This window comes from Odocoileus virginianus, chromosome 3 (genome assembly GCF_023699985.2).
Source record: "Odocoileus virginianus isolate 20LAN1187 ecotype Illinois chromosome 3, Ovbor_1.2, whole genome shotgun sequence".
Classification (NCBI taxonomy): domain Eukaryota; kingdom Metazoa; phylum Chordata; class Mammalia; order Artiodactyla; family Cervidae; genus Odocoileus; species Odocoileus virginianus.
Genome location: NC_069676.1, coordinates 58,617,386 through 58,636,219, shown reverse-complemented (window position 1 = coordinate 58,636,219; position 18,834 = coordinate 58,617,386). Strand labels below are relative to the sequence as shown.

General features: G+C 49.1%; 1 protein-coding gene across 3 annotated transcripts in view; it reads left to right on the top strand.

Moving 5' to 3' along the window:
- ANXA6 (annexin A6) overlaps positions 1–18,834 on the top strand; it is a 45,799-nt gene that overhangs the window by 21,754 nt on the left and 5,211 nt on the right. For 2 of the 3 annotated variants that reach the window (XM_020898570.2, XM_070465652.1), the window contains exons 11-23: positions 906–964; positions 1,980–2,102; positions 3,390–3,448; positions 4,761–4,839; positions 6,497–6,578; positions 7,776–7,870; positions 8,324–8,437; positions 9,899–9,989; positions 10,745–10,824; positions 11,608–11,661; positions 16,136–16,153; positions 17,035–17,128; positions 18,272–18,367. In XM_020898570.2, the coding sequence (XP_020754229.2) occupies positions 906–964; positions 1,980–2,102; positions 3,390–3,448; positions 4,761–4,839; positions 6,497–6,578; positions 7,776–7,870; positions 8,324–8,437; positions 9,899–9,989; positions 10,745–10,824; positions 11,608–11,661; positions 16,136–16,153; positions 17,035–17,128; positions 18,272–18,367 (1,044 nt within the window). The remainder of the gene's footprint in view (positions 1–905; positions 965–1,979; positions 2,103–3,389; positions 3,449–4,760; positions 4,840–6,496; positions 6,579–7,775; positions 7,871–8,323; positions 8,438–9,898; positions 9,990–10,744; positions 10,825–11,607; positions 11,662–16,135; positions 16,154–17,034; positions 17,129–18,271; positions 18,368–18,834) is intronic. The other variant, XM_020898571.2, reaches the window with a different exon arrangement.

The window sequence follows — 18,834 nt, the reverse complement described above, 5'->3', positions numbered from 1 at the left end:
CTCCATTTCACGGATGAGAAAACCACAGCTCACAGAGGCTGTGTCTCTTGCCAGGGGTAGTTTTGTAATGAATTGGGGTACTGTAGGCATGCGGGAAGCCAGGAGCTTGAACAGTCAATGGTGGAGTCAAGATTCAAAACTCAGGCTTCTTCTCAGTCTGCTGTTGACTTGGAGAAAGTCACTTATGCTGAGTGGGCCTCAGTTTCCTCATCTGGTAAATGGGGATGGGGAGTGAGCCTCCTGATCCAGAGGCTGTGGGCACGTCCTGACATTGCATTCCCAGGGCATCCTGGGATTCTGACCCAGGAACACAGGGCTGAAAATGGAAAGGAGAACTGTACGGTATGGAGGTGGGAAGGAGAAAACCAGAATGTCAGTTTGCCAGCCAGACGTTCCAAGAGTCACTGTGTCTGAGCCTGGGATAGGTTGCATGAGTGTGTTTCTTGAGAATGAGCTAAGGCCCAGCACTCATCCTCTTGCCCAGAGCTGTCCCCCACCAACCCTATCTCAGATAGTCGGGTTGTGGCCCGCTCTGCCAGCAAGACCCAGAGACTGGGCCAGTAATGTTCTATCATAGCAGACTCTAAAGAACCACCTTGCCTAGCCCCACCTCAGGTCCTTCCCACCTGACCCAGTTCCTTGAAACACCAAAGGACCAGAAAGATGAAAGGGGTCTTTGCACTTCCGACATTACAACAGGCCCATGTTCTGATTTCTCTATCCCCTGGGTTTGTGATAAAAGTGGTGGGTCTGGGGTCCTCAGGGATTTCAGATTATCAGGAATCAGGATTCTTCTCAGGTTTGAACTTGGTGGCTCCCAAGGAATGGAAATAAAGAAGGGCTCAGGCCACCCCATCGCCTTTCCAAGGCAGCCAGAATAACTACCTCTTCCTTCCTCTTCTCAGTGAAGTGTATCCGGAGCACCGCAGAGTATTTTGCTGAGAGGCTATTCAAGGCCATGAAGGTGCGTGGTGAGGTTGATGTGCCCGAGGTTGGGGAGAGGGGTTCTGTGTACCCCCACAAGATTGTCGGGACTCTGGCAAATCCTTGGGAGTCCATTGGCCAAAGAGAGCATTCAAGGCTTTGGCCATAAAACTGAGTGATAATACTTTGTCCCAGGTGAGCTCCAGAGCCTGGGGTGCTGCCTGTCATACACCTTCCCACCCAGATACCTACCCTGTTTTCATAATTGTTCAGGGGGTGCAGTGACATTGTGCCCCCAGTCCAGCCAGCCAGCTGGGTTGGAAGCCCATGCTTTATTTCTAAATGCTAATTAACTAAAATGTTTATATATAATGTACATAGGAAGTGAAAGACATTTTGGCATTGCCTGCCAAGACTTGTGATGTTCATCCCAGGGACTCAGGGATTCTGCTCCTGGCGAGTACTGAGAACAGATTTTCCCAGGACTTTACACACACAACACAGAAGGCGGTGATATCTTCATAGTGCACCAGGGTGAATGAACACAGTCATTTGTTGTCAGAGGCCACAGGCCCAAAGTCCCTGCAAGTGGCCCATTCTCTGTCTTCCAGTGCCAGACTGGACCCAGCTGGGTCCAGAGACCAGCTGGGTCCAGCTATCCAGAGACGTTTGCCTGTATGATGTGTTCATAAAATCATTCATAGCAGTATGGTCCATGTCATGAAAAAACTGGAAACAACCCAATGCCTATCAGGAGTAGATGGACAAATAAATGCATAGTGGTGTATTTACAGAGCTCCAAAATGTGAAAATCTAAACCGTACCTTGCTTAGAGTTATGAGGAAATCAAAGACGGGAATGACACGAAGTGGGGGACTAAGACGATAAAAGCAGGAGGGACAGCAGGGAGCTTCAGAGGGAATGGCAACATTCGGCTTCTTTCCTTCTTAATTTTAAGGTTTTATTACAAACATTGTATTTTCAGTTGAACAGGGTACTCTTAGCAGGCTAGCCTCTTCTCAGTTCCGCATCCCCCAAACCCACTCGTCTTGCAGGGCCTGGGGACTCGGGACAACACCCTGATCCGCATCATGGTCTCCCGCAGCGAGCTGGACATGCTCGACATCCGGGAGATATTCCGGACCAAGTACGAGAAGTCTCTGTACAGCATGATCAAGGTGAGGTGATCCCGGGGCTCCAGAGAGGGCTGGGGCGCTCTCCCAGGAGAAAAGGTGTCTCCTAGAAAGGTGGAGTCTCGTGGGAATTGCAGGAGCCCTGCCTGTGCCACCTTCAGGGAGTTGAAGGCAACTGCAGAGAAGCAAGTGTCAGCTTACAGGCAAGGTGCTTGTAAGACGTGAGGCACCTCTTTAGAGGAAGGCAGGACTGGGTCATGATGGGGGCAAAGCTGAATCTGGGATGAAGGCTCCATCACTAGGGCGCACCTACCTCCTAGAGGCGGCGCAAGACGGGAGGCCAGCGGCAGGTGTCCCAGGGGAACACAGAGCGGGTTCGTTTGGGACTCGCAGCCCCTGGGCCAGGTGATGACTCTGGGCTGTCCAGCCCATGAGACTTGCTCAAGAGACAGATGTAAAGCTAGATGGTTTCTGCTTGTTTTGGGTGAGTGGGATAAAGCTTTCTGAGTTCAAGCTGTGCTCCCTAACTAAAGAATTACATAGGCATTGGGTGCAAAAATAGCTCACGGGAAATGTCTGGGAAAACCTAGAATAAGCAAAATAAGTCTGCTTCTTTACCAAAGAACTTCTCACAGCCTTCATTATAGTTTGTTCTCTATGAGGCCCCAAGAGGGATGTAGAATATGCCGTGTCTATCAAATGTACATTTGTTTGGTTTTGGCATTTCCCGGTGTTTTTGCTCAGTCCGTTTTATGGACTATTTTACATAGGAGGGCTGGGCTAGGGTTATCTGGTGGCAGGGGTGTGTTGGGGCCGGCTCACACTGGCTTGGGGAGCATCTCTTCTTCTTTTTCTAATTTTTAAAAACATGTACTTATTTGGCTGCACCAGGTCTTAGCTGCAGCACTCCAGGTCTTTGTTGTGGTATGTGGGATCTTTAGTTGAGGCGTGTAGGATCTAGTCCCCTGACCAGGGATAGAACCCAAGCCCCCTGAATTGGAAGTGCAGAGTCTGAGCCACTGGACTATCAGTGAAGTCCCCAAAGCATCTATTCTTAATTCCATGTGCAGTGAAGTCATACTGGTAGCTTGGAATTGTCCATTAGAGGAAATTAGCAATCGCTACAAACCAGGTCTCTTTCTCTTTTTCCCAATGAGCCAGTTGGTAAGTGCTTACCATCACACCACTATTTAGTGGTGACCGAGAGTGACGGCTGCTGTAAATCCATGGTCAGCCTGCCCCTGTTTGGGGCTATGCAGGACCTCCCCTTCTTGTCTGAGAGAATCCCAGGGCTGGGTGAGAAGTGACCTTTCTCTCTGTCTTTCTCCCCAGAATGACACCTCTGGCGAATACAAGAAGGCTCTGCTGAAGCTGTGTGGGGGAGATGATGAGTAAGTGGCCTCCTGGCCCCAGGCTGGAGGGCGTGGCCTCAGGTGTGGCCGGTCAGGATTCTCCTGGCCTCATCCTGATGGATGGATGGATGGATGGATGGATGGATGGATAGATGATGGACTTGGGAATTCCCTGAAGGTCAGAACACCACACAGGTGAAAAGACGTCTAAGCGTCCATGTACGCGCACATGAGTGTGGTCTCCCTTACGTGGAGACGTCTGCTCATGTAAACTTGGAAAGCAGTCTAGGGATGTGGATCAACAATCATAATATGAGAGTCTGGGCCCTGCTACTAACTTCTCAGCTGCTTCTCTGGTTCATCATCTGTTAAGTTGAAAAAGTACAGATGCCTGCCCTGGCTACTCGTTTATTCAGCATCTATGCATTAAGCACACTCCACCTGCAGGCCTTGAGGGGAAGCATTGATGAAGCCTCCAGCCTAGAAAGGCACACAGACCTGGGCATGTGTACATGGTGGGGAAGTGTATGTGTCTATGTGCACTCTCCAGGTGGGAGTGGGGAGGCTCCTGGAGATAATGAGGCTGAGATCCAAGGAGAAAGGTGATGAGGTGAAGACAGGGCCTGGAGGGAGAGTGTTTAGGGTGGAGAGAGCACCTGGAGATAAGAAGGTGCTGCCTGGCTCATTTATGTAGCTGAGGTCACACTTTTGTGTCGCACCGGGGAGATATGAGACTGAGAGGTGGGCAGGGCCTGGGACTTCTTCCTGGCACATGAATCTCCCCTAAGGAGAGCAGAGAACCAGCCACTGGAGGAGGATTAAACTGGGGCATGACTTGACCAGATTTGGGTTGCTGGGAAGGGAACTATAGGTACTCTGATTTCCCTTCTCCGGGACTTCTAAGGATCCAGTTAAACAGGGAGTACAAGAGCCTCCTGTTTACCTTTGGTAGGTGCCTTAGGAGCTGGTTCAGTTCAGCAGATATTTACCTGGCAGCTGGTAAACCAAGATGCTTGGCAGAAGGAGAGGTAGAGATGACATGGCTCGAAGCTGGTCGTGGACATGTTTGAGAGGGGAGACTTAGATAGGAAGGGGGAGGATGAGGGGTTCGAGAAATCTTCTCCTGCCTGGGGCTGGGGGCCAGGAAGGCTGCTGGCCAGAGCTAGCATTGTTGGGAGTCGAAACAGTTCTCAGAAGCGGAGGGAGGGCTCTGGTGAGTGGGTGAGGCCCAGGCTGAAGAGAGGGTAAAGCCAGATGGGTCTACTTGAAGTGTGTGTGTGCATGTTGTATGTGTGAAGCGTGCCCACGATGACCTTCCCTCCTGTCCTCTCCCCAACACCCTCCGTTCCAGTGCTGCTGGCCAGTTCTTCCCGGAGGCAGCGCAGGTGGCCTATCAGATGTGGGAGCTTAGTGCAGTGGCTCGAGTAGAGGTCAGACCCTCCCCACCTCCTGCTTGACGTCTTGACCACCGCTCTGCTCGCACCTTCCTGCTGCTCTGGTTGGCACCCAGCTGCCCCCTGGTGGCCAACCAGAGACACTGAGTCTCACGTCTTGAAGCTTCCTGTTTTCTGCAGAGTGATGGATTGGTGGGCGGGCACCCTGGTGTTGGCATCTGATTCCTACCTTCACCTCTAACACGCTGGGGAGCCTTCTGGCCCACTAACTACGTACAGATCTTGCTGAATGGAGATTTGGTTGGTTCTTTGGAGGGGCCTATCCCATCCTGGGTCCAATAGTTGGGTTTTGGAGGCGTGGAAGCTGAGAACAGATGGGCATCCCTGGGGGTACTAGAGGATTCTTGGTTGTCCTGAGCATCCTCAGACCCAGGGTCTACACAGGGCAAAAATAAAAAGTTTCACAGAAGTCCTCAGGGCAAACCAGCCCCAAGGTAGCACTTGGCCCCTACAAATATATTTGGAACCTTGGACTCTATTGCTCACTTGCTAGCTACCTTTGGCAGGCCCCCACCTCTCTCTGTCTCCCTCTCCAAAGAGGCTGTTGGACATGGCGGTCCGGGTGCCCTCCAAGGGCTCCTGGGCACTGATGCTCTAGAACAGTGTTTCCCAAATTGTAAGACAAGAGCTGTCATTGAAGATGATCTTAAGTCATATGAGAAATGAGTTGAGTTTTTTTGTGTGTGGAGGAGAGACCTGCATGGCATTAAATAACACTGACCGTCGTGCAGTGTGAAAGCTACTCCACTTTAGTTTAATCAATATTTAAATTAGTAATCAATTATTGTTAATGCCAAGGAGGAAGTCTCAGTTTGGTGCCACATCCTTGCCACAGTCTCTGATGTTCCCTTTTCATGAAGAGCCGAGAGAGCTAGCTTCAGGTTCAGAGCTCTTGGCGAGCCTTGGTATCTTGTTAAATTTGGTGATATTTGAAAGCATATAGTTTTGTTTTTATGGCATTTATTTTTCCTGGTTATCTGATTATGACACATGACACCATATTGCTTTCATTCATTAACTCATTGAGCAGATATTTTTTGAGTGCTTACCCTTGTGTCACGTACTTGCGTTATATCAAAGAACAAAATGGACCAAAACCCTTGCCCTTTAGAAGTATTCAGTGCACTTCAAAATGAATGCATTTAAGTAAAACAGAAAAGTAGCTGAATTAAGTTAAAATGTTAAGAAATAGCATAGGGCGTGGGCAGATTCAGAAAACATTGTGAAGGTCATTCGGGGGAAATGAAATCTGGGCAGCTCTGTTCCAGTATTTCAGAACATTTCAGTTACGTTTTCAGGGAGAGCATTGCCCTGTGAAACGAGAAGACCGTGGGAGCAGGGCTGTGTTGTGAGAGCCTGGTGGGGCCAGAGCTGGCTCCTGGGGCAGGAGCCCGGCCCCTCTGCCCTTGACAGCATTTGCCCTGCTCCCAAGCCTGGGTCTGTCTCTCTCCTCCTCCCTCTCTCAGCTCTAGGGCAGGGGTCTGTCTGCTGTGCCTTCACCCCCGCCTTTTTCCCCCAAGCTGCTTGGTTTGGGGCTCTTGGGGAAAGCCTCCCCTCCTTCGCATGCTCCTCTCCTGGTCTGGCCCCTGGGGGGCCTCCAGACACCTGCTGACTCACTTTCTGCCTCTTGTAGCTGAAAGGAACCGTGCACCCAGCTGGCGACTTCAACCCTGATGCAGATGCCAAAGCCTTGCGAAAAGCCATGAAGGGGCTTGGTAAGGGGCACCTGAAAGGGGTCGGGTTAGACTCTGGGGCAGAGGAGGATGGCAGGTCTGCAATGGGACCGGTAGGGGCAAAATCTGAGGCTTCAGACTGGAGTCTGCAGGATAATAAGGACTTTATTTGCCTTGAGTCTCCACCCCCCTGGAGCCTCCTCCAGCTCCCTTAAGTATAGAGAGAAGGGTAGTGAGGGGGTTTGTCAGTAACCTTCCCAGAGACCAAGGTGCTCCCAGGTCCTGGTATAGAAGTGCTCGGTGATGAGGTGGGGTTTTTGCTCTGGCTTTTTTGCTAATTCACCATGTGACTTTGAGCAAGTCCCATAACCCACCTAGGGGTGTCAGGATCCCATGCATAAAATAAGCAATGTGGACCCTGCAACCTGAGGCCAGTTCTGGGGTAGGGACGCCCCCTGCTGGTCACCCATGTGCAGGCCTCCGTTTGGTCCCAATGGGAGGAAGCACCTGTGGGTGGATGGCGGGTCCTCAGGAAGGCCAACAGGGACAGAGCATTTGTCTTCCATTGCCCTCTCTCCCCCATCTGTCTAACAGAACCTTCCAGGGGGCCTTGGGCTAAGCCTTTTACCTTCTGGGCCCCATTTTCATTTGTCTCATGAGAATAATATCTACCAAGCATGTCTAGGAAGATGACAGGGCTAAAAATGCTCTTGAAAGACAGAGTCCTGTGCAGGGTCTGAGGTTGATGGAATTGGTCTGAGAGGCAGGAAGCGGTACCCTGATGCCTTCCTGAGTCAGCTTGCTACAGTTGGAGGGACTTGGGGTCCAGCTTTCAGGGAGTCACAGGGAAAGGACATAGGGTCCCCAGCAGGACTCCAGTTGTCAGTTGGAAGGATCCCTTAGTAATCTCTCTAGCTCTTCATGATGCAGGTGTGGAAGTCAGGTCCCAGAAGGGGAGGGGACCTGCCCAAGGGGTCAACCATGGCCAGACAAGGAATAGAACTCAGAAGTTCTGACTCTCAACCCAGGGCTCTCTTTTTTCTTAACTTGTGGTCCAGCAGAAAAGTGCAGAAGGAATCCAGGGGGATTTAGTGACTAGGCTAGAAGCAAGGCTCCTGCAGGGACATAAAGCTGGCTAGCCTGGCCTCTCCCCCGGCAAAGACAGATGGGGCCCATCGCTGGGGGATGTGGGGGAGCTGGGCCAAGGTCTTCCTCTGATCTGTGGCTTTGGGGTCCCAGGAACTGATGAGGACACCATCATCGACATCATCGCCCACCGCAGCAACGCCCAGCGGCAGCAGATCCGGCAGACCTTCAAGTCTCACTTTGGCCGGGTAAGGGCCTCAGCCTGGACCCCAGGCCCTGCATCTATGCTTCTCCTCTGATGGAGCTCGGCGTGCACACATGCCTCTCCTCGCTGCACCCCGAGTTCCCTGTGATCAGCGGTATGTGTGTGACTGGCTCCCCTTAGGGCTGCGATCAGGGATATAGCTGTGTTAGTGGCATCTAGCTTTAACTGGTTTCTCCCAGGATGGAAATGGTACCACCCCCTTTCCTTTCCTGCCTCCTACCTCCATGCAGGTCCCCCTCCTGCATGGTGTTTTCTCCATCCGCTTTGTGGTGCTGGTGGTGGTGGTTTTGAACCCAACATCAGCCAAGGCAGACACAGATGCCCACGATTCCTACATCCGTGGAGCCCCACCTCCTCCTTCCATGTCTCCTACCTGTCTCAAGTCACGTGTGGGCCATTGCTGATGTTGACGTGGCCTTGGCTCTGCCCTCTGCAGGACTTGATGGCTGACCTGAAGTCTGAGCTCTCTGGAGACCTGGCAAGGCTCATCCTGGGGCTCATGATGCCACCGGCCCATTATGATGCCAAGCAGTTGAAGAAAGCCATGGAGGTGAAGTGTGGGCACCAAAGGGATGGGGTCCAGTCTGTGTGGGTGCTGGGGGACACAGGCGCTCCTCCTGAGCCCAGGTGGGTTGGGTGTAGCTCCTTGGTGGAGCCCCTCCCACACCTGTCCTGGGCTCAGTGTCTTAGCTAGTAGTTCCTTGTCTTGTCAACCCACAAGGCGAGGCTTTGCTTTTGTCCCCATTTTACAGATGAGGACGCTAAGGCTCAGAGCTTAAGTTACTTGGTCAGAGTCAAGGCACTAGAAAGTATCAGAGCTGGAATTCAGATCACGTCTGTCTGTCTCAAGAGCCTGATTTGACAACCGCGTGAATCAATCCACTAGAGTTTTAGGCTCCTTAAAGATTAAGAGAAGAACAAACTTTACCTGGGCAAAGCCAATTAAGATTGTTGTCTTGAAAATTCCTGGATAGAAAAGTGGATGACTTACAAACACAAAATGAGGAGAAGGATAGGGCTAGACCATGGATCTTAGGACACTCTTGAGGATCAGGCTGTCCTCACCACACATCAGTTTTTATTTTCATTATTTCTTAACTTTTTGGCTACACCATAAGAGTGTGTAGGATCTTAGTTTCCCAACCAGGGATCGAACCCATGTCCTTTGTCTTGGAAGTGTGGAGTCTTAACAGCCAGGGGAATCCCTACACCAATTTTTAATAGACTGATGAAGATACCCTTCAGGTCAGAGGACTCAGGGACCGGTTGACCCCTGGGCAGTAACCTCCCAAGACAGAGACTTGTCTTACCTTTTTTATAGTCTTTGCCCCAGCAGCTTACACAGTGACTGGCACATAATGGGTGTTTAACAGATATTTGAACTCATCAGTCAGTCAGCCTGTCTTGTCTGCTTCCTCCTCTCCCCTGAAGTGAGGACCTTAGCATAGTGGGCTCCCCAGCTGCCTCAGTCCATGTATCACCCATCCAATCCAGATGTAAACAAATATAGTTTGTTGTTTTCCTTAAAGCACAGAACATCTTTTTCTTTTCTGACAAATATGTGTTTACCATGAAAACTTGAGAAAACATAGCAGAACAAAAAAGAATATTGATATCATCTGTGATTCCCTTGCCCACCCAGAGACCACTGTTACACTGTGGTGCATGTCCTCTGTCCTTTTTATGTATTTATATACAAATATTTATATTGAGATATGTGCATATAAGCATTTTTATACACACACACCAGTATATGCTATATTCTTTGCTTTTTAAAATTTTTGGTCCAAAGCAATTCTCATGGGAGGTTCTGGAAATCTTTACAAGCTGGTGTAGTCCTTTGATTGTGCCAAGGTCTGGTCAAGGGGTAAAGAGAAAATGAGGGGGGCTTGATCTGAGTGTTGACCTCCTGCGCAGTGTCCTGGAACAGGAGTCTCCTTGACCTGGGCCCTTTGGGCCTCTGCACAGGGGTCAGGGCTGTGCTTCAGATCCTCTTTGCCTTGCCTTCTAGGGAGCCGGCACAGATGAAAAGGCTCTCATCGAGATCCTGGCCACTCGGACCAATGCTGAAATCCAGGCCATCAATGAGGCCTACAAGGAGGGTGAGTGCGGGAGACCTGTGGCCCAGTGCTGCGGGGAGACCCCGGGGAAGAGCCAGGCCCCCCGCCTTCCCAGCTCAGGCCGCAAGGCTGTGATAAGCCCCTTGGGTGCGCCCAGCCCTGTGTCTGGGGGAAGGTGCCCCCGAGAGAGTCCCAGCAGGACAAAGGCCTGGAGGTCGAGGAGGGTTTTGACTGGGAGTGGGAGAGAGCACGCAGGCCCCTGGAGCAGGGAGGGCGGCTTCACGGGTATGTGGCCTGTGCACTCACACAGGGCCTCATGTTCAGAAGGCCCTGTGTCTGCATGCTTTACTATCACCATCTTGCAATTCCTCATAACTTTTTAATAAGTGATTCCATATTATTCTGAAGAACCTTGAGTATCAGTCGGAAATGTTTAAGGCTTTTGTCTTCTAAGCAGCTTTAAAATGGTAGAATCTTTGAGCAGGGCAGTGACGTGATCAGAGCTGTGCCTTTGGCTTCAGCCACTGCCATGCAGGGGAAGGTAGGAGAGAGTGAAGCAGGGAGGCTGTTGTCTGGGGGAGGGGAGATGCGCTGAGCACTCAGCAGGGACAGGGGCAGAGTGAGGTGATGGACCCACGGCAGATCAATAGCAGGGTGGCTGGTGGCCCCCAGGAGCCAAGGACAGACTCCTTCATCCCCACCACCCCGCCAGCACTGCTCTGGCTTAAATCTGTGCTTCTTGGACCCCTCCCCCACTCTTGACCAGCAGCCGCTCACACCTCCTTTTCCTGCCTCAGACTATCACAAGTCCCTGGAGGATGCTCTGAGCTCAGACACGTCCGGTCACTTCAAGAGGATCCTCATCTCTCTGGCCACGGTGGGTGAATTCACAGCTCCAGACCTGCTTGGCCCTCTGGGGCCCTCAGTGGGGGAAGGGTTGCTACAACGAGAGGCAGGGGGTTCACTCCTGATGAAAAGAGGATGTCTTCCCCTGCTGCCACCTAAGATTCTTACCACCGAGGCGGTTGCTACTTGTGCAACGCCTTCTCCACTGTTCACTTTTCAAAGCTGACTTAATGCCCCCTTCTCCAGGCAGCCCTCCCTGATTGCTCTCAGCCTGGCTTGTTGGACCCCCAGCTGACAGGACAGAGCCATTGTGGGTGACCTTTCCCTGTGTCATCATCCACGAGCTTCTGTTACCGAGGACCTACTGTGTAGCTTAGGGAACTCTACTTGGTGCTCTGTGGTGACCTAAATGGGAAGGAAATCCAAAAAAGAAGGGATACATGCATACGTGGAGCTGATTCACTTTGCTGTACAGTAGAAACTAAACAACCATACTCCAATAAAAATTAAATAAATACAGGGGGGGAAAAAAAACAGCTGTTAGCAGCTCTTGAATTCTCACAACCCGGGTACCACACCCTGAGGCACAGTTATGGCGAGCTCACTGTGCGAGTCTGGCCTTGGGCTAAGTGCCTTCCCAGTGTTCATGTTCATGCTCAAGACCACCACCCTGGGAAGGCAGGATCCCTGTCCCCATGTTACAGATGCGGGAGAGCGTTCAGAGAGGTGAGTGGCTGAGTACTGCCCTCTGGCTGCTGAGGGGTGGAGAGGGTGGATGTTTGGAGGCTGACCTTTCTTTCTGGTCCTGTTGCAGGGGAACCGTGAGGAGGGAGGAGAAGATCGGGAACGGGCCCGGGAAGATGCCCAGGTGAGACACCACCCCCTCCCACCTGCCCAGTGACTCCAGCTGACTTCTGTCCATGCTGGCCCTGGCTGTCTGGGAGTGAGGAAGGTGCCTGGTGGGGCAGGGCTGGTGTGACTTTTTTACACTGAGACTTTCGGCCCCTTGCAACTCTCCACCCTTAGAGGTGAGACTGTGACAGTTTCCAAAACTTTCAGAGAGAGACTTGGGAGGGTGGTGCTGATTCTACTGACATTTCCTGTGTGAAGAGTAGGACTCAAGCCCTAAATCCTCAGATCTGAAAGGGACTTAAGGATTGTCTCAGAGTCAGACTTCTCATATTACAACTGGAAGATGGAGGCCCGAAGAGGGTGAATGACCCCTGAAACTCACACAGCAAATCAGTGGCCCAGGTGGAGTTGGGCCACTGATTGAGCAGGTCTTGGAGCTTACTGGGAAGGGGGCCTGAGTGCTAAAGGTCATTATTTTTGAAATGGGATCCAGGTCTAAGGGAATGTCCTGGGAGCCCTCGAAATGGAGTTCATTGAGGTCAATCAAGGTCTTCTGCATTGCAAGCAAATTCTTTACTACCTGAGCCGCCAGGGAAGCCTTCCTCCTTAAAACTCACCCCAAATCCATCCTCCATCCCCAAATCCATCCTCCAGGGAGTTCCGCTTGGTGTTTGGGTCTCCCTGGGAAGCTGTGCTTCTAGTTGCTGCCAGCAGGGGGCAATAGTGGGCCTTGCTGGCCGCCACTCTTCAGGAGAGAGAACCTGGGTGGTGTCCACTGAGGGAGCCAGAGCCAGGCCCTGTCCAGCTCAGCTGCTTCTCCAGATTCGCAGATGCTAGACCCTGATCTTAGTGTGGACTCATTGTCTGACAGCTAGAAACATTGATTTCTCAAGTAATACATATTCCTTTATAGAAACTTTAGAAAATACCAAAACAAAACCTCATAACCTGTTACTAGTAATAACTATTGTTAATGGAGTATATCATTCTAGTTGTCTTTATATATTTATAGAAATAGATTCCTGACAGTTAAAAAATGAATATTTTGTGAATATGGTTACTTTTTTTTTTTTTTTTAATTTTATTTTTTGGCCGCACCACACAGCATGTGGGATCTTGGTTCCTCAACCAGGGATCAAACCTGTGCCCTGTGCAGTAGACATTCAGAATCTTAGCCACTGGACTGTCAGGGAAATCCCATATATCATTTTTTAAAAATCAACAGCATCATTTAATGGCTAAGTACTATTCCATCTAAGAATCTGCCAAACTGTTTAACCAGCCCTTTCCCTAGTAACCAACTCTCATCATGTTCATGATTTTTTTTCCTTGGAATAGATTTCTAGAGGTGAGTTGGGAATACTACAAAGTGTACAAAACTTGAAGGCATTTGATATGCAGAGCCAAGGTTCCCCAGAAAAATAATGACATTAGTGTTTGATGGTTTTATACCTCTTTCTTCCCACCCTAAGCTCTTGGAATCTGGGTCTGTTATGATCAGGTGACATATGTCCGGTATTTACCTGGTGCCCCACAGTATTGCAAATAGCTTCCTCTTTACTTAAGTTCCCATGTGAGCAATAAATCATGTAAATGATCTCATTATTATAGACCCAGAGTGAAATAAAGAGTTGTGACCATTTTTAGATAATTCGATCTCCAGATTACTTTTTAATACAACAGCTTTATTGAAATATAATTTGCATACCATACTACTGACCCATTTAAAGTATACAGTTAAATGGTTATATTTTCACAGACTTGTGCAGTCATCACTATGGTAATTTCACGAACATTTCATCACCCTAAAAAAACCCCGGTACAAATTGCGTTCCTTTTCATTTCCTCCCAACCCCCCAGCCCTATGCAACCACTAATCTACTGTCTGTTTATATAGATTTGCCTATTCTAGACATTTTATATAAGTGGAATCCTACAATATGTGGCTTTTGTGGCTAGCTTCTTTTACTTTATTATAACATTTTTATACATTTTCATCCATACCATATCATATATCAGTATTTCATTCCTTTCCATTGCCAAATAATATTTCATTTCATGGAGATATATATATATATATTTTACCTCCATTAGCTAATAGATGTTTGGGTTGTTTCTACTTTTTTCACGATTATGAATACTACTATAAACATTTGTGTTTTTATGTGCATGAATATTTTCATTTCCCTTGGTTTTATAGGAGTAGCATTGCTGAATCATGTGATAACTCTTTGTTTAGCTTTTGGAGGACTTTCCCAGATTAATTTTGGCATGAAGTAGCTGAGCTAATAAGGAAAAGCTCTTGTGTTTACTATCTGGAAAATTATTATAGTAACTCACTGCATTTTTCATATTACAAATATTATGATCTTAAATATGCTTTGAAAAAACAAATATATGTGGGGGTTCTCTGATCTAAAGTGAAGAAACTTTTGTACTTTAGGTTCCTTTCTGTTTAATTTTTTTAAACATCTCCCTCTTTTTAAAATAGCAATCCTAGACTTTATAGCATAACGTTTGAAAAAACTGGTAAGATACATTTAACACATCTTACGATTTACCATCTTAACCTTTTCAAAGTGTAGTTCATTGATGTTAAGTACATTCATGCTGTTGTGCAGCCATCTTCACCGTCCATCCACTGACCTCTTCATCCTACAAAACTAGAAGTCTATACTCATTAAATAGTAACCACCCACCTCTCTCCCCAGCCCCCAGAACAGAACAGAACAGCAGGTTCTGTTCTTTTTATTTCCATGAAATTGACTATTCTAGGTACCTCACATATTTGAAATCATATAGTATTTGTCCTTTTCTAACTAATTTCACTTAGCATAATGTCTTCAGGGTTCAACCAGGTTTTTTTTTATTTTAATAGATCTTTTTCTTTAAGAGCTTTTATTTATTTATTTATTTTGGCTGTACTATTCCGCATGTAGGATCTAGTTCCCCAACTAGGGGTCAAACCCATGCTCCTTCCAGTAGAAGTGAGGAGTCCTAACCACTGGACTGTCAGGGAAGTCCCAACCAGGTTGTTTTTAATATGGGAAAGTGTAAATAAAACTGGAAGTAGGGACTTCCCTGGTGGTCCAGTGGCTAACACTCCATGCTCCCAATGCAGGGGCCAGGGTTCCATCCCTGGTCAAGGAACTAGATCCCACATGCCACAACTAAGATATGGTGCAGCTAAATAAATAAAAAAGCAAACAAAGCAACAACAACAAACCCAGAAACATCCCATAATCCTAGTAGCTCTGATAGCTCCTATTTGACTTTTTTCTAAAAAATTAAAATAATGTATTTGCATGTTGAGAAAATATGAACATAAAATTTCAGGAAAAATACAATGCCAGAGTTCTTCCCCCAGTCCTTCTCTTTAAAGGTAATCACTGTCAACAGTATCTTGACTATCCCTCTAGCACAACTTCCCAGTAAATATGTAAGAGTGAGCATACTTTATCTTTTCTTATTAAGGTAAAAGAAATACTTATATGCAACATGGTGTACTTTACTTTCTTGCTTAATTTAAATGGAAGCTCTCTCCTAGCAGCACTGTAGACCAGTCCCATTCTTTTTACTAGCTGAGTGGATTTCCATTGCTAAATGAACCATAACTCCATTAACAAGCAATCTAGTAATGGTTTCCAGTTTTTCTCTATTACCAGTGAGCACCCTTATAGTATATCTCCAAAGATATAGTTGGCTAGTTTATTTGCAAGAGAAATTCCTAGCAACATAGTTGCTTGATCAAAGACATGTGCATTTTGAATTTTGATAGACATTACAAATTTATGTGGCAAAAATGGTTTCTAAAGAGTAAGGCTATTGAGAAGTTTATGAAGAGGATGATTTCAGTCTGCTCAACAGAATAAAGTAGTCAGCAGAGTTTTGGGTAAACAGGCAAAAGCAAAACTCCACCCGGGGGGTGCACAGGGCTGACTGTATTTCGTTCCCAGGCCCTGCGAGTCACAGCCATTTGCCTAACAAAATAGTGTCCTAACCTCAGAACTTTGTGCTCAGCATGATGCAGTGATGGAAGTTCACCCTTGTTAGATGACTGGGGCAGCTGGCGTTTTCCCACCTGATCAGCTGCATGTCCCCACCCCCCAGGCCTCAGCTTTCCTGTGTCCTGTCTGTAACATGAGAGGGTGTGTGACAGGTCTCTGGGGGCCCCTTCAACCCCGATGTGGTGAAGGGTGTAGGGAACAGGGCACTTCTCACGTGGATCTTCTCGGTGGCAGGCGAGAGGGGCAGGGTGTCCTGTCCTGTGTCCTCTGGTCGTCCCTCCAGTAAGCATGTCCATCGTTAATTCTCAGACCTGTCCTCGTTTTGAGTCCATCTCAAAGATCAGGGGAAGGTGTCCCCCCAGCCCCTCCTTGCCCGTGCTGCATGCCGAGCCGGGCTCCCTCACCTGCACCCCAGCGCCCCCTCTCGGCCTCCTCTGACTCTCGCCTTCCCCTCTCTCCCTTCTCTCTCCTCCCTGCCTTCAGGTGGCTGCTGAGATCTTGGTGAGTGCCCAGTTCTTCAAATGGGTTTTAATGGTCTGAGTCTGGCTGTGCCTCTGGGTGGGGCTGAGCGGGCAGAATCAGGCACAATTTGGGGGCCTGCCCCCCAGGTTCTCTCTCCCCCCTTCAGGACCTCCAAAGAACCCCACTGCATGAAAAATGGGCTGGGCAAGTGTTTCCCAAACTTCACCACTCAACCACCTGCCAGAATGGTACTATATACCACCAGCTGTGAATAGTGCTTTAAATGGACTCTCATTTTAACCCCAAATGAGTTGTTTTATTTTTTACTTTCTGAATGCGCCCTGTGGCCTGTGGGGTCCCAGTTCCCTGGCGAGGGATCAAACCCTCGCCCCCTGCAGTGGGAGCACAGAGTCTTGATTGCTGAACCACCAGGGAAGTTCCCAAATTGAGTTATTTTAAAGGAAATTTCATATTGATGTAAATAGAACTGACCCGAAGATCACTGTGGAAATAAATAAGTGGTGTGTAAACACGCTTGCCTGTTTACCACACTTGGGGCAACACTGGCTAGGCCATTTTTCCTTGTACACATGCACAGACACACTTCCCCAGAGAGGCTTTCAGAGGGGTTTAAAGATGGAAGAAGAATCTGAGTCTCCATGCCCAGTCCCTGCTTGCCTTTCCCCCGGGCCCAGTCCTGTGTCCCCAAGGCTAAGGTGGGGGTGCTCTGTGCTCTGGGTGAGTCCACGTGGTCCCTGGGAGCCGGAGAGGGGATGTAGAGACTGAGGAAGGGCCTCCTTGGGTGACTGGGTTAGCCCAGCTTCTCACCGCCCTCGACCCAGACAGACATGGAAGTGAAAAACAACCAAGGCTTTCTTGTGTCTCCCCTCCCCGTTCTTGCCCCCACCTGGGCTCTGCAGGAAATAGCAGACACGACCAGTGGAGACAAATCTTCCCTGGAGACACGATTCATGGTGATCCTCTGCACGCGGAGCTATCCGCACCTCCGGAGAGGTGAGGCCCAACTCCCTCCCCTCCCAAGGCAGCAGGAAGATCCCCAACCCTTGACAGGAGGAGCCAGCTGCCCACCCACCCACCCCTTACCCCAGCAAGGGAGTTTGTTGGCTGACGGGGACTCAGGAACCCCAGGGTCTGGTCCTGGCTGTGCTGCTAACAGCATCATTCAGCCTCAGGCCAACTCTCCTCACCTCCTTAGGGAAACACGTGTGATGTCTGGGATAAAGGATGGCAGGTGGCTTTTGCCTCTAAGGCCAACTCTACGGGGTTCATAGTGGCTGCCTAGAATGCTGTGTTGAGAAGGATTTGAAGGTTCTGTGTCAGGGTTCTTTGGTGACATCTGCCAGGAGCAAGGCAGTGAAGGGTGGTGATGACAGAGACCACGTGCATGTCTTAGAGACACACTCAGGCTGCCACATGCACCGCTGTTTGCGGCGACCCTGACATTAGGCGGTGTGAGGTGCCCTTGCTACTAAGACAGTGACATTTTAACGTGCACGTGACTGGTACTTGCCATGAAATACTTAAGGGGCTTTAGCACAGTGACTAAAAGAATGGACTTGGGAGCTGGACTGGCTTGATTCGAATCTCCCACTTATCAGTCATGTGACCCTGGGCAAGTTACTGAATATCTGTGCCTTCGTTCCCTTACCTATAAATATGGGATTTTAATTCTACCTCACATGACTGTTGTGAGGATGCAAAAAATAATAATGCACCAAAGCGCTTGGTACCTGATAACTTCCTTAGTGTTATTATTGTGATTACTTGCATTAATCTCTATCCCAACTTGACTTGGGAGGAAAGGGGGGCCCAGAAAGGGGGAGGGGTTTACCCAAGGTCCTTTGATGAGCTTGGGGGACAGCTGTGAATAGCATGTATGCTCCTTCTACTACCCCAACCTGAGTTCCTGAAACTTGCCTGAAGCTCTGGGGCAGTGTCTGACTTGATACAGGCTTGGCTCAGAGCTCAAGGCAGCCTTGAGGTCAGAATGTTCCTTCCACAGCAGCCCTGCCCAGTGGATTTAGGTCTGGGCTGCAGCCACGCCAGCTGCTGCTGGGTGGTGGGGGAAAGGATAATGTCCCCCTAAACCCCGCATCAGAGTTCACCTCCCACCTTGGGGGCTTCTCTTGGGGCCAGTCTTCCAGGAGTTCGTCAAGATGACCAACTATGACGTGGAGCACACCATCAAGAAGGAGATGTCCGGGGATGTCCGAGACGTGTTTGTGGCCATTGGTAACTGGCGGGGACCAAGGGCAAGGGCTGGGGAGGGACAGGAAGCATGTCCAGAGTCCCTGGATGAGTGTGGCTGTTGCAACTTCTTTAACTACTAGTTCCAGAAAATAAGCACTGCCACTTCTTGGGATCTGTCGATGTGTGATTGGTGGGGTAACTTGAGGACTCGTTCTAGGCGGCGGGGCAGATTAAGGAAAGAACTCTCTCTGGGGACGTGGCTGGGAGGGTGATGGCTGGGCTGGGGTGCAGTATCCTGCAGGTCTAGGGTGTGTATGTGCACACACACCTTTTCCTCCTCCCAGCACCTGGATCCCTTTGGCTACTCTCTTATTGCATAATATTAGTTCTTGCCTTTGAAAAGTCTTTCCCCTTTTGGATCTCAATTCTCCATGTATACAAATGACTGAGTAGATACAAGCAAAGGTCAGATTTGTTTTTATTAGCATTAGTGGTTAGCAGTATCTTAT